This window comes from Dermacentor andersoni, chromosome 1 (assembly GCF_023375885.2).
Source record: "Dermacentor andersoni chromosome 1, qqDerAnde1_hic_scaffold, whole genome shotgun sequence".
NCBI lineage: Eukaryota > Metazoa > Arthropoda > Arachnida > Ixodida > Ixodidae > Dermacentor > Dermacentor andersoni.
In genome coordinates, this window is record NC_092814.1 from 112,079,413 (window position 1) to 112,095,182 (window position 15,770).

The 15,770-nt window shown below is 47.4% G+C and overlaps 1 protein-coding gene across 2 annotated transcripts in view; it reads left to right on the forward strand.

Moving 5' to 3' along the window:
• Window positions 1-15,770, forward strand: part of Caper (RNA-binding protein 39-like protein Caper) — a 96,343-nt gene that overhangs the window by 56,032 nt on the left and 24,541 nt on the right. For both annotated transcript variants that reach the window (XM_050193602.3, XM_050193603.3), the window contains 2 exons: window positions 1,446-1,560; window positions 14,897-14,989. In XM_050193602.3, coding sequence (XP_050049559.1) covers window positions 1,446-1,560; window positions 14,897-14,989 — 208 coding nt within the window. The remainder of the gene's footprint in view (window positions 1-1,445; window positions 1,561-14,896; window positions 14,990-15,770) is intronic.

Consider the following 15,770-nt stretch of genomic DNA (forward strand, 5'->3'; position numbering starts at 1 on the left):
CGACGCTTTCCACGCAGACCCTCAGTACGCACATGCCGGCCTCTTCAAGACCTATGCTCGACTACGCATCCGATTTTATTGGCGCGGCATGTATAACTACGTCAGAAAGTTCATTCGCTCCTGTGCTCAGTGCCAACGCCGAAAATTACCTCCCGGACGAGTCTACCCGTCACAACCCCTTCCCTGCCCTCGTCGGCCCTTTGATCGTGTTGGTATAGACATCTACGGACCGCTACCCTCCACTCCAGCAGGCAACCGCTGGATTATTGTTGCAGTGGATCACTTGACCCGCTATGCTGAAACAGCTGCTCTGCCGACTGCCACCGCCCGCGACGTTGCATCGTTTCTGTTACGACATTTCGTTCTTCGCCACGGTGCCCCTCGCGAACTTCTGAGCGATAGAGGCCGCGCCTTTCTTTCCGATGCTTTGAAGGCACTACTCGACGAATGCCGAATCGTTCACCGCACCAGTACAGCGTACCATCCGCAAACTAACGGCATGACCGAGCGCTTCAACCGTACTCTTGGCGATATGCTCTCCATGTACGTCGCTTCTGATCATTCAAACTGGGACCAAGTTCTCCCTTTCGTGACGTATGCGTACAATACTGCGACCCAAGCAACTACTGGTTTTTCCCCTTACTTTCTCCTATACGGACGAGAACCTTCTACTACTCTCGATACCATTCTGTCATATACACCTGACGCGTCCGAAAGTACTCCGCTATCTGAAGCTGCTCGTCATGCCGAGGAATGCCGCCAGCTTGCCCGCTCTTTTTCCACCGAGGACCAGTGGCAGCAGCAATCCCGTCAACCTGCTGGCCATTCTGCACCAACTTTTTTGCCTGGCTCTCTCGTATGGCTTCGGGTACCCGCTACTACACCCTGCCTCTACTCAAAACTTGTCGCAAAGTACCTAGGACCCTACCGCGTTCTCGAGCAAACGTCCTCCGTCAATTACATCGTAGAGCCCCTCACGCCATCGACGGACCTACGCCATCGCGGCCGCGAACTTGTCCACGTCTCTCGCATTAAGCCGTACTACGACCCAATAGTAGTCTCTTCGCCTTAAGCCGCCAGGATGGCGCCTTTTTCTGCGGAGGGCAATTGTAACGAAGAAGAGTAGCCGCCTGCGCCACAGCACCATCGCCACCGGCATGAGCTCGTGGTTGCTGTCTTTCGCCGAACGCTTGTGACAGCTACCCGTTCGCGCCCGTTGCTAGTAAATCTCCTAGCAGTAGTACAACATTCACTTTCTTTTGCGGACTGAATTAAGTAGAGTCAATTAAAACTATGTCCTATATGTAGACTTGGCCAGGATGTCCTAGAATTACTCTTTTTGGCTAGCTTTGTATTGTTGTGATCTTTCTTTCTTTAACCAAAGGTAGTAAGCTTAAAAATGTGCAGTAATTCAGATAAACTTAATTTTTATTTTATGTGCGTAGGGGCTTGGATGACATCACACCTGAGGAGCGAGACATGCGGACGGTCTTCTGCATGCAGCTTTCTCAACGCATTCGTGCACGGGACTTGGAGGAGTTTTTTTCAGCTGTAGGCAAGGTGAGGCAGTGTTCATATCTTCTGGAATTCACTCGTGTCTTATCTGTGCTCCTGAAATGCAAGGTAATGGTGAATATTGCCTGTTGTGAACATGACCATAACAAGTAACACTTCTTGGGATGGCAAGGTGTGGCTGATCTTACGGAAACTGCTGTATGTGTGAAACCAATTTCTTTATGCACTCCACAATCCTATCTTAGGAGCTTCTTTTATGTTGGCAAACCTATTTTCAGATTCCTTGAATGTGCGTACATGCCTGCTGTAAGATTCGTCGGACGATCTCACCGCTGCCACCATTTGTTAGAGTTGTCGGACGATCTACGAGCTGTAGGCCGATTCCACCGCTACCATTCAGATGTAAGATTTGGCAGTCGTAGCTGTAGGAAGGAGCTTGACTCTTCATCGGGACTTAGGCGACCAGGATTTATTTACATGTTATTTACAGTTGAACGTGAGGTACATCGACAGTCTAGCGTGACTCCCAAATGGAGAGAGAGAGAGAAACAACTTTATTTGCCACTGCAGGGTAGGAAGTTAGGGCAGGTAGGCCTAGTGTGGCTCCCAGGTGGGGGCAACGTCGTCGGCCCACGAGATGAGTGCCAGTTGCGTTTTCTTGTCTGCTCTTGTCAGCAGCTGGTTCCAACCCTCCTCGGAGGGAGCTGGCAGTAATGATTGTGGAGGAGGGTTACCCTCGCATCCCCAGAGAATGTGTGCCCCAGTGGCGAACACTCCATGGTCGCACTTAGTACATACGGAGCCAAATGGAGCCCACAAGACGAGCATACAGCAAACAGCTTACGAGCACACAGCTCACGAGTACATTTCGAGCACGACAACGAGCACGCACTAGCAGCCGACAATCGCTGCTTATAAGCACTCCGCTCGACGTCATAGTTCGACGTCATTTAAGGGGGGACGCGGGGATCAGATCGCGAAAATCGCAAAAAAGATCGATTTTTGGCAACGACGCGTTTCGGTATCTGCAATGCCTAATCTACATTGTATCAATATGGTTTGACTGAAAACGCACTAAAAGTGCCCGAAAAAAATTAATTTATCAGTGCGTAGGGCGAGAAAACAGCTTTAAATCGCGTAAAATCACCGCAGTTCGCGGAGCCCTAACTCGTCTTTCCCGCCACCGAACGCCGCCATCTTGGTATCGTTCGAACGCTCGAAGTTTCGCCATTCCGTTTCTGAATTCTTCGGTCGTCGCCATCTTGTAACAAACGCACAAACACAAAAGAAGCGCGGGTCTGCTAAAGGCGGTCACACGGGCCCTGCGATGAAAGCGGGCCTCCGATTGGTTGCCGTACTGAAAGGTGTCTCGCCATTGGTTGCTGCTGCAGCAGCGGGCAAGCTGGCAACCACAGCGGACGGCAGTTGTCTGCTTTGAAAACCACGCCGGCGTCGTTCTTCGCTTGACACTCGCAGAATTCGGAATTATGAAAGCTCCCAGGTCAGTGATGGATCGTCGCTCGTTCGAAAAGAACTTTTAAATGAAGCATGCCTTCGGAAAACGGAAGCGCAAGCCTCCTACGGCGAGAAAAAGACGGCGGCCAGCGGGAGAAGCGGAGAACCCGACTGAACACGCGGATAACGTTCCGCGTTATCTCGCACCGTGCTATTCCAGCAGCGAAGCCGACAATCGCCCTGTGACATCGATACTGATAACTAAGCCACCGGAAGACGTGCCAATGGAGGCTCTCGCACCTGTGCGTACGGCCGCGCGAGTCGGCAACCGAGATCGCGTTGTTGGAGGCAACGCGGGTCGAAGGTCACCATCGCCGGCAGAGACGGTGTGCGTTTTCGATGCATCGTGCGACAGGGACACGCAGCCTGCGAGTGAGCCCCAACCGTCGACGAGCTACATACTGTATGGTGACTCAAGGCTCACCAGACGAATCGTCGCACGATTCAGACACACCTCGAGCCGCGTTTTGTGTCAGCGGTGACTGCAGAAGCGCAGGCATGCAGCGTTCGCGACTCCCTTCGCGCAGTGTCAGCGACTGAGCGGAAGCAGCAATGCCAAGAACAAATTTAGGCCCCTTGTGACTGCGAGTTCATTATTATGCCTGTTTCCGCGATGAACTCTTTGATCGCTAAAGCTCTGTGCCCAAGATGCCAACAGCGTTCTGTGGGTGTACACTGCGATACCAGGCTCGGCCTGGCAGTGAAAATGGTGGTCATGCACTATTCCAAACGGCGCAAGAAAAGGATAAAGAACGCCTGAAGAAGGCATCCAAAGCCCACCAAATAAAGAGGCAAAGGTGTAAGAAGATGCCTGACAGCAATGATTCAAAATATTACAGCCCTGGTGCTTTTTAATAAATTTGCAGTGCTTTTAAAACTTTGCAAACTTTGCAGCCAGTTTTCTCAATTGCATTTTTTTTGTCAATCACCTCGCTCGTGGAAAGCGTAGCACAACAATGGCTTGACTGATTTTTGTCCAGTTTGTTTTGCTGTGATCCACAAGCTGTGCTGTACTTAAAGACAGTCTTGAAATGTTTCTTTATCTTTCCATTATTTAATTATTTCACAATTATTACATGGCTCCATGCAGTGAAGCACAGTCATGTGCATGTTGTGTTGAGCAAAAAATTATTAGCGCACTAAAAAAAAATAGAACACTGTCTTGATGTAGATTAGACATCTGGGCAAACATGCAAAGTATTTCCAGCTCCCTATCATGTTTCGTTACTGTGCCAGGCTTTCCACAAGCAAGGAACTTATAAATTATTATAAAACAAAAACTAATTAAGATATCCTAATGAAATTTTAGAATTGTCTCTTTATTGCAATGTGCAGTGTGTGTGCCAAATTTCAGCCCTTTCTGTCAAGAAACAAAAAAGTTAATTCTGATCCCCTCCTCCCCCCTTAAGATGACCCACCCTTCTCGACTTGGAGGAGGATGAGGGCTCACACACGTGTGCACACACACACACACACACACATAGGTGCAATGGTCCGGAGCCGATGTCAGAGGGGCTTCGTAGAACTCGGAGCCGTCCGGGGTGGCGCACCCGGGTAGCACATTGTCTGGTGTCTCAAAAAGTGCATAAGAAGGAGCCTTTGACGGCGTTCCCGCGGCAACTCCCCCACTCATAGCAGAACAGGGCAGCGTTGTCGTGTTGCGCACAAAGTTTGATTCGTCGAACTCGGAGCCGTCCCGGGTGGCGCGCCCGGGTAGCACATTGTCTGGTGTCTCGAAAAGCGCATGGGGAGGTTCCGCCAATTACGTCCCCTCGAGAACTCCCCTGAGCTGACCCCTCGCCACGTGGCTGCCGGTTATCCGCAGTTCTCTGAAGTCCGCCACCGTCCCGGTTGGATCGGAACACGTGCAGCGGGCTGAAATAGCTGCAGGCCGATCCTAACACTGCTAACTCTCCTGAATTTTTAGTAAGCTTTACGTATTTTTGTCCGTCGCACAATTTTACTAATGTTGCGTCAAGCTTTAAGAGAAATAGGTTGTTTGCAAAAAGGTTTTCAAAATGTTTTAAGGTGAAGCTTCCCAAGGTTGCAAGTAGGCAAAATCGGCAGCAGCAGTGTTGCTGTGATCTGAAGGCAGTGTATTGCTTTTCAGTTTCTACTGTTCTGGTACAGCCTATGCTCATGGACAAGCGTACAACAGACTTTCAGATATAACGGACCATATTTCAGCCTTAGCTTGTTCTACCTGTTTTATGAATGCAATGAAGTTTGCTTTTAACGAACCGTGCTACAACGGACTATCGGCTAAGCGGACGAAACCAGTGTAAATTTTTTCAAAATTGGGTGTATAAAACAAACTTTGGCCATGTCGACATGGGCTGACAACTGACTTGCGAGGGTCAGCTGACGATCACGGCTCAATATTGCGCCCGCAAGTCAAGAAAGCGGGGTGAAAATGCGCCGCCTTTGAGGCGAGAGAGAGGGTGTTGCACTCTGGCGGCTGCTGCTTACGGCACCGCCACCGTGTCTTGAAAGCGATCTGCAATGTGGACAAAGTGCTTGCCCGCGCGGGCACCGTATCTTGAAAGCAATCTGTGATGTGGACAAAGTGCACGCCTGTGCGGGCGCCATATCTTGAAAGCGATCTGCGATGTGGAGAAAGTGCGCCCAGTGCCGGTAGCTTTGCGTGCGCTGTGCTTTCGACGTTTAATCAATTTGCTCTCTGCTGTTTGCTGCCTTTATGTTGCTTAATTTGCTGCTGCAATCTATGCTTCGCCTTTCGGGTGAAACTGCGACTTTTTTGTTTTGTTTTTTACTTTGGAAGTTCTTCACTCACTCATTGCAATAGAGTTGTTAGACATCGCGACGAAAGTTTTGGAAGTGAGGCGTTTCGGATATTACGGACTTCAGATAAAACGGATGTTTTTTGTTGAAATTATCAGGGTATATTGTAACGAGAGTCGATTGTATTTTGATAAATGATCACTATGTCCATAAGTATCCCACAGAATGTGTGAGCTAATAGCAAGCTTTGATGAAATGCATGCTGCAGAAAACTTCGCTATAACGAAGTTGATAAATGGTTCATTAGGTCCATTATTACATGTAGTGCAATATGAATCCCATTAAGAATTTGAAGGGGACTTTCACTTACTTCGTTATATAGACCTTTGCACCGGAAGCCTCGAACCAGAGAGTCGGAAACGGATATCAGGCCCCCGGTAGCGAGAGTAGCTAGCGTCTCATAGTTGCCCTCTCTTGCTGGACTGTCACGCGTGCAGTTCCCGCATTGACTGCACGACGTTTTCGCGATTTTATGCTTATCCACACAGGCCATGCGAACGTCCGGGCAGCACTGCGCTGTGTACGGTTGTTCGAACAACCAGAAGAAGCGCAATGCAGCAAGAAAAGTGCCGTGCAGCACGCACAATGTTCTGCAAGAGGACTGCGGCTGCAACGTGCACCTGTTGTATCGGTTTCCTGCCGACGCGGTACTGAAGCATCGCTGGATTAGCGCTGTAAATCGTAAAGCAGCAGACACACGGTACGACTCGGCGTCCGATCCGACGTGCGGCGCCGCATGCTCCGGTATGCGGCATACGACGATTCGGGGCACACGGTGCGTGCATCCGAAAGATCGAGCGGCGCGTAAGCTCCGCCCAGATACAGCCCCCCCCCCAGCTTCACTTCATACCAAGTCGAGAAACGCAATATAAACAACTCTGCACAACACTGCTTCGCTTTACGCGAACGCTGCCAACAAAATTATGCCCCTGCGAGTGACGGAACACTTCATGACGGCGCGTTGTCCACTGACGGCTCCGCCAACAGCAAGTGATAGGGCCGGTAGGCCTAGCTAGGCGGACGCTGCGGCCGACGGCGCTTGCGATCCAACGCGAGCTCGTCAAAGAGCGCTTATTTTTGTAAAAACAATTAACACTGTACAGTTAGGTCGCCCGTAATTAAATACAGTTGGTTTACTCGACGCCGTCGTTGCGAAGGGCAAACGTGCAAGCGAAGCGAGCAGCCTCGCCCAGACGGTCGGTGTGTGCTGTCTGCCCGCGAAATGCCCTCGCGTCGCAGCTCCCGATCTCGCCAGTAGCTGGGTGCTAGTGTACTAGGCGCATAACAGGCACACGTTCGAGATAATTTTACTAAATTGGTAACTATTTCGTGGGGGAAACAAACTGCAGCAGGCAAGGAAAAAAAAAAAAAAACAGGACTGCGAGAAACCAGCCAGCCAGCGCCGCCTCCTTGGAGGGAACGTCAGAGAACGTCACATGCCAGCCACGCTGCCATTGGCTGCAGCCAAACGACGGTGCGGTTGTCGGACGCGTCGGACGATGAACATCTGCCCGGTTTGTCGCACGCCGGACATCCGATCCGGCTCTTCGGCACGGCAAAACACCTCGATTCCGGCTGCCGTTCTGGCGTGTCGGCCGCCGGATCGGACACCGAATCAGACCGTGCGTCTCCCGCTTAAGGGATTCGTCCCTCGTCGCGCGTCTGCTCGATTCATTTTATCGACGGGAAGCGGACATCAGAGAATCCAGAGCCGATGCTTCAGCTCGGTTACGCGAGGAAGGTACGTAAGATGCGCTGTGTGTGTCTCCATCGTCAGCCCCTAATGTTTAGATGGGCTATAAATATGCAAATATGAGCCAACAAGGTCAAGTTTTGACCTTGTTTGCTCAAGGCGGCAAGCCGACAGTGGCTGACGTCGACGCCATTCCGCAATCACACGGACTGATTCGCAGCCACGGGCGCTCAAAACAGGAAAGTATTCGTCTTAATGCATAAAGCGACACCGCTTAACACTGGTGGTACTTGCACTGAAGGTCCAAAACGACGCTGAGGAGACTTAAGACATGGATAATCATAGGTGAAAGCAGCTGCAGCGCTGAGTTGACGCTTCCCGGCACCATCCGACAGTCGCGTGCAGTCGTACGGCCGCTGCCAGCGGGAAAGTTTCCGTCTCGATGTGTAGCCGAGGCCTCTTGACACTGGTGAGAATAGCACGAAAGTGGCAAGACGACTCTGTGAAGGCCGAAGATACGGAGCAACACAGATGTAGATAGCAACCAACGTTTTGAGATCTGTTTGTTCATAGGAACAGCAGCGCTGAGCCGGCTGAGGCTGAGCAGCGACAGTCCAGTATGGCGTCGCCGCCAAGCAGACGCTAGGCGGCGCCAGTAGTCCAAATATGGTGGCGCCCATGGAAGCCTCAGTGCAAAGGTCTATAGATTATTTTGTTATATCCCATTTTGTCATGATGAGGTTTTAAATGTATTATGTCCTCCCTCCCCCCTTATAATGTCCACAGGATTTTTATGGATTTTAAATTTCATAGATTGGCAGGTATGACATATATAACTTTTTCACAACACCACTTCGTGCTTCATGAACTTGAGTCTCCTAATAAGCCAAATCAAGTCAAGCCAAATTTTCAGATACGCCAAAAGAAACTAAAGTGCTCAGTTGGTTCTCCATAAACAGAGTGTTTGAAAAAATAGTGTGAATTTCTTCATTTCAGCCTTTTGTTTAACCTGAAGGCTCACTGCAACTGCTCTCACTGGTGATTCTTAAATGTAGCACTCTTAAGCAGCCACTATTGCTAGAGTGCATCATTCTGATGCTGTCTGCCTTCCATGGTTGCCTTTTGTGTAGGATGAAAAAAAAATTGTGCACTTATGCAGGTTCGTGATAAGAATGTGGTGAGACGAGAACTTTGTGCTCTTGCAAATTAGGAATGGAGATAAAAAGGTGCTGAACTTTGACATGCCATGAAAAAAGACAGTTCAGAAGAAAGGCCAGCGTGCTAATAAGGTCAACAGGCACAAAGAAGCAAATGGTAAGAGTTGTGGGTGCGGTGACTGTGGTAGGGCTCCATTGTCCTTTTCATACGAAAGACTCTGCCATGGCTAACCTTTCCTTGTGGAATCTATGTTTGCGTGCAATAAGAGAGCTGCATGATCACCGAGTTTATACTGGACTGGATCGCCACCAGAAGCGCTTCTTCCCATTACTGCCTGTTCTGGACAGTGTTCTCGGGCATCTTATGGAAGTTGTCCGGAAGGAACTGAAAGAACTATGCATGGGCATTGCGGTAATTCTGGCCAACCTTACATCAATGCTGCAGCCACTGGACGATTCCTCAAATAAGCCATTCAAGGACAACATTAAGAGGCTGTAAGCCAACTTCAGGCAGGGAGATACGATCTCTCCAATGCTATTCACAGCGTGTTTACAGGAGGTATTCAGAGACCTGGATTGGGAAGAATTGGGGATAAAAGTTAATGGAGCATACCTTAGTAACGTGCGATTCGCTGATGATATTGCCTTGCTTAGTAACTCAGGGGACCAATTGCAATGCATGCTCGCTGACCTGGAGAGGCAAAGCAGAAGGGTGGGTCTAAAAATTAATCTGCAGAAAATTAAAGTAATGTTTAACAGTCTCGGAAGAGAACAGCAGTTTACGATAGGTAGCGAGGCACTGGAAGTGGTAAGGGAATACATCTACTTAGGGCAGGTAGTGAACGCGGATCCGGATCATGACAATGAAATAATCAGAAGAATAAGAATGGACTGGGGTGCGTTTGGCAAGCATTCTCAGATCATGAACAGCAGGTTACCATTATCCCTCAAGAGAAAAGTGTATAACAGCTGTGTCTTACCAGTACTCACGTACGGGGCAGAAACCTGGAGGCATACGAAAAGGGTTCTACTTAAATTGAGGACGACGCAACAAGTTATGGAAAGAAGAATGATAGGTGTAACGTTAAGGGATAAGAAAAGAGCAGATTGGGTGAGGGAACAAACGCGGGTAAATGACATCTTAGTTGAAATCAAGAAAAAGAAATGGGCATGGGCCGGACATGTAATGAGGAGGGAAGATAACCGATGGTCATAAAGGGTTACGGACTGGATTCCAAGGGAAGGGAAGCGTAGTAGGGGGCGGCAGAAAGTTAGGTGGGCGGATGACATTAAGACGTTTGCAGGGACAACATGGCCACAATTAGTACATGACCGGGGTAGCTGGAGAAGTATGGGAGAGGCCTTTGCCCTGCAGTGGGCGTAACTAGGCTGATGATGATGATGATGAAGCCAACTGGGTGCAAGAGGTTGATCATCCTCTGGCAAGGCAAGATTAAGAGTTTGCTGTAGGGATTGTAATGTGCATGGATACTAGAGGTGTGAAGGATGACTTCTGATGATGACTTCTCATGACATTTGCATCAAAAGCATTTAGAGTGCTGACATCCCAAACTCGCCTGACGCCACTGAGGACTACCTGTTATAGAATGACACTATAGAAGTTGAAGAGGCCGTAGAAGCATTTGGAAGTGTGTATTCCTTGTTCACAGATTGAGATTTGGAATGAATGTCTTCAAGATGAGAAAATAAAGGACTGGGCTTGTCATAACTTACGCCTATGTTTCATTTATTGGTAGCTCGCATTTGGATGCAATCTTAGTGCACTGTAGGTTAGGCTTAGTGGTGGCCGCAGAAAAAATCTCGAATATTGAATGTACCCCCCAACTTTGCATCAATGTCTTGGGGAAAAAATAAGTGTGCTTATTATGCAAGTAAATACAGCATTCGTGCATTTGTAGTTGGAGCCGAAAACCACTTGTGCAACTGTCTAAACTGTTGGGATTCTCATCTAAGCATGGCCGCAGCCGGTACATAGGCATCCGTGGGTTACTGCTGGCCATTCACTTGCTGTACTGCTTTGAGCACTGTACCGGCTGGTTCTTTAGGCAGACCAGTGTCTCCCGACCCCAGCCCACTACAGTCAAACGCACTCATAATGATCCCAGGTATAACAATCTGTCGGTTATAACAAGCACATTTCATGGCATTTCAAATTTTTTCACCCTGTCTATTGAAACTGCGTCACATATAATGAACATTTTGAAAAGCGTCATACTGTTGCAACGAACACTGCAAACCCGGTCGCTCTAGAAGGAGCCATCAATATTCATAAAGCCTGAGTCAGTGTGAATGCTGCATGATGTGCCACTGCCATGCAAAGCTTTCAAGAGTCGACTGTTGCGGTTCATCAACACTTTGTTTATCTTCGTATTTTTTTCTCTAAAGCAACATAAAAAACATAATTTCGTGGCTCTCGACACGAAATTTTTTGCTGGCATGCCGCAGTAGTTTCCATTTCCAGCCAACCAGAATGCTTCGCTATCGTATACACAATCCACGAGTATCCTGTTGATAGTAAAATGTACCACAAGCTATGGAATAAAAAAAAAAAAAGCCGCCTTTAAATAGAGCTTAGCAGATGACAAGTGAATTTAGTGGTGAGTGGTACCGATGCATATATGGTGAAATTCCCAGAATCGTACACGACTGCTGATCTCTCAGTTTTGCCTAGGCACCCAGACGCTTCACTTGCTCAACATTTGCAAGTTCATGGGCATCTCTCTCGGCATGCTTTCTCGTCCCGCATGTGATTTGAGCTCTTCAAGAAAGCCGTAGTGTTGCATAACCATCGGCTGCTCGAACGCATACTCAAACACAAGCAATGGCTGTGTCATACACAACGCTGCACAGAAGAAGGCAGAACAAATTTTTCATTTCCCAGCATTCAGGGCGCAAGCATGCACCACACTGCAGTAAGCAAGTGCGATGAGAACCAACCAACGCACATGAAGCATGTGAACTGCATGTGACGAAGTTACAGAGACCACATTTTGTGAGCACACTTTCCTGTGGAAGATCTGCTTGTCAAATACTTTCTTGGGATGACTATAAGTACTGTAGGCGGCGATGGAGCACGAAAAGTAAATGTAAGGACACGTCGAAGTAGGCGAACGAAAGCCTTTCTGACACAGCGCCAGAAACACTGTTGGCAGGAAACCACATGCTGCATTTCTTGTGAAGGACAATGCAATGTGGTGCCCATGGTGTAGATGCTGCAGTGAACGATGCCCAAATATGATGCGGCCAATGCAAAACGGCCGAAACTTTTCCACAGCTGGGCACCGGCCGTGACTTTAATGTGCACTTTGCTCCGAGCCTCACCTACTTGTCATTCTTACTACAGATGGCAGTAGTTGCCCACTCGGTGAACTGTGTCTCAAGTAGCTAAGGTTAAAGGTGAAATATAATTTGGTGTTTCTGGCTGTGATGGAATAAGAGAGGTTTGGGACCAGGACCACTCACCAAGGATCGCAATCTACACCCGGGTGCATACACAACACAGAAACTACTGTATTTACTTGCATACTGACCACACTTTTTTGTCAAAAAAATTGGTGCAAATTGAGGGGTGCAATCATTACACGGTTAAATTTTCCGTGAAAAGAAAAAGAAAAACGTTTTATTTCATCCCGCATTTGCTGTGGGATGACAACAGGTCAACAAACAAGCGGCTACCACTGTAACAGTGCAGGACACCAAAACAAAAATGGCGGCCGGTAGAGGAAGCCGAACACAATTTTTTTTTTCTTCTCGTGAGTACATTACGTGCATTGAACAGTTTATTCCGTATCAGTAATGAATAATATCGTTAATATTGGCAAGTTTGCAGCAAAACGCAGCCATGTTCACTTTGAGGGGGACAGAAACAGAGATGGGCGTGCTTGGCTTCCAGTGACAAAGAAACGCATGGCGGGAGTGTTGCAAAAAGTGCGGCGTCTTCACTACTATGCTAATACGGCACGTTTCTGCTACGGGTGCGCAAATATCTTAGCTGTGTTACAAGCTTCGGCGTATGAATAGGGTACACTCCTAACGTATCAGTGTAAACATGGCTACTATCGTTGCGGCTCGCGATTTGTTGCATGCCCACGAATGCAGATGAGAAGAATCGAAAGGCGCCCTTTATGTTGTTGCTGTTGACCAAAACCATTATGAAGCCTACAAATAATAAAGCCGAGGCAAGTTTGGTTGTATTTTTTTATTATTATTATTATTATTTTTTCATGGAAGTGTGGAAAGTGATGAAAGGAATGAAATGGGCTGCCTGCCTAAGAATTTTTGGTGCGTGCAGACCACTTGGTATGTCTTAAAGAGTCGTTCGCATAGCATTGAACAGATGGTAAGCGCGATCATCATTAGCTAGACTTGGCACATGAAATATAGCTGCGGCAAGTTCGGGGTGCGATCATTACACAGGAAAGAAAAAAAAAATCTAATTTTGATGACAAAATTCAGGGGTGCAATCATTATGCAGGTGCAATCATTACGCAAGTAAATACCATACCTGCCAACCCTCCCGATTCGCCCGGGAGACTCCCGATTTTTTAGTGAACTTTCCGATTGTACGATCACTGTCTTATATCACCCGAAAAGTGGTCTCTGTTCACGCAGTAATTTAGTAAAGCAATGAAGGGGGCTAGTAGTGAACGTTCATGGTTATATTTCACTCAGTTTTACAAACACAATATTAAGGAAGGACGTGGACGGACGTCCTTTGCGCTACGTCCGTCCACGTCCTGTCTTTCCTTAATATTGTGTCTGTAAAACTGAGCGCAATATAACCATTCACGCAGTAATGGTTTTTGCGAAACCAGCACTGCGAAATCTACAGCCACATCGCAGTCGTCATCATCACAGACTACGGATGCACTAGCACCATCGGTATAATCGACTAAACAGCTGACTATGGTTCCTAGTAAGCCGACCAAAGCCAGAGCCAATGTAGCTCTTGCATTTCATGCAGGCCTTCCTGCATGGTGCATCTTGTTGCTGTTGCTTGCAAGGCGTTGCTGCTTGTGTGTATGATTAGTGTTGGCTAGGCCGTGTTTGTGGTGCACTGTGTAAAGTTACAATGCTCGTGTGCTTGATGCCATGGCGCTATCAAAGCCCAAGAAAAGGTATTTGCAGAAATAGCGTGCCCAACGCAAAACCCGAATGCAGTTTGTGTCTCGTGCATGCGCAGTGGCTGCGACGCTATTTCTTAGGGGCCCCAAACCTTCTGGGGCCCGTATTCTAAAACTCTAATAAATCTTTTATGTGTGAGAAGCACATTCTTTTTGCTTTTTCTTTATGTATTACATAAAATATTGAGTTAATAGGGGGAGTATTTTGAAGGTGGCCACATTGAGGTACCTGGTAGTTCGTAAAATGAATTTTTGTAAATGTATTGCACAAACTTTTGGGACAAACTTCATAGTCAGAAATTATGCCAGTGTGCTAAGCTAGCGGCACCTAGTCTTAACGTGGCATTAAATAGCAGGTCTGTGTACAGCATGCTTATGTGCGCATCAAAAGAGCAAAATATAGAAGGTTTGTGTGTCACTACAAGCTCTCGTCTGAATTTATGGAGTGCCAACAGTGTGCATTTTGACATGAGAATAGTTTCTACGAGTATAACAAGGCAGTGCGGAAAAACAAGGACAAAGAAGGGACACGTAAATGGCATAGGCGTGTTTTCTCGCACTGCCCTGTCTATACTTAAAGAATGAACCAACCAGCACAAACCAAAGTTTTATTCCCACAAGTTTCTAGGAATGTCCATTGAAATGCGATTGTAGTTAATTTGATTGTGGTCAATAAAGGTATTTGTGCATCGAGCAATTGTTTGCTTGTTTTTCACTGGTGGTTTGCAGCATTCCATAAAAGCACACACAGCGTTACCGTCATACTGCTTCTTTTCATTAGTTGATACCCTAGAACTCTTGAACGGTGCATGAGTGACCTATACAATGTGGTCTTCTGCAACATGCATTCTAAATTAAAATTCGCTGTCCCCCAAGAACACCTACGCATTGAAACTGCACAAATTTTCTCCATGAGTAGCCAGGCTATTGGCTGAGGCATGCATCCAAGATGCAGTCATTCTACTCTTACATATTTGCTGACTGCTGTTTGCAAGTAATTTTGTCTTTAGAACACTTCCTCAAACGTTCCAAGAAATTGCATTCATTTCTTCTTTTTATGTTGCATGCAGGTTCGAGATGTACGGCTGATCATGGACAACAAGACACGGAGGTCCAAGGGCATTGCATATGTTGAATTTCAAGATGTGGAGTCTGTACCATTGGTGAGTTGCCATGAGTGTGTATTTTTTGTGTTCTCGTATTAAGAAAGAGCATTTACACAGAGGACAGAATGGTCAACTGGTGACCGAAGAGAAACTGCACAACTGCGTGCTCTCCTTTTAGCAACCGATGAAAGAGTGCAACAGGCTTCAACTATGTAGGTGCTGCCTTTTGATTGATTCATTCGACTTTTACAGCTGTCTCCTAATAAACCAAACCCAGGTAAACTAAAGTTTCAGTTTCGGATATGCAAAAAGATAGAGTGCTGTTGGTTCTTCACAAACACAGTGTTTAAAATAGTCGGTATGAACACCCCTTTAGTTTGGCCTTTGAGGGTCAAGTTTTTTTGCCAAATGCCACCGCCCAGGGTCGAATTTTATTATGGCAGATTTTAAAATCTTTAGATGGACGTACCGTATTTACTCGAATCTAACGCGCACTTATTTTCCTATAAAATGAGTACAAAAGTTGCGTGTGCGTTAGAATTGAGTACGACCCGAAATCTGCGTTACCATATTGCCATTAGCATTTCAAAATGGCCGCCTTGTACATGTTTCAAGCCTAGCTGCTGTAGCTTCCTCCATGTGCAGTAGTACGTGTGCTTAGGTAATGCTTCCTTTGGCTTTGTTGTAATCTCAGCGCTGACACCCGTTGTTGCAAATGGGTCGCAAGCCCCAAGGGTAGCGTTGGCCTGGCGGCCTGGGGCACAACTGGAAGCATCCGAAGGTCCTGGCAAAGCATGAGTCGACTGCTAACAGAACAACTTGTTTATTCTAGCATCGC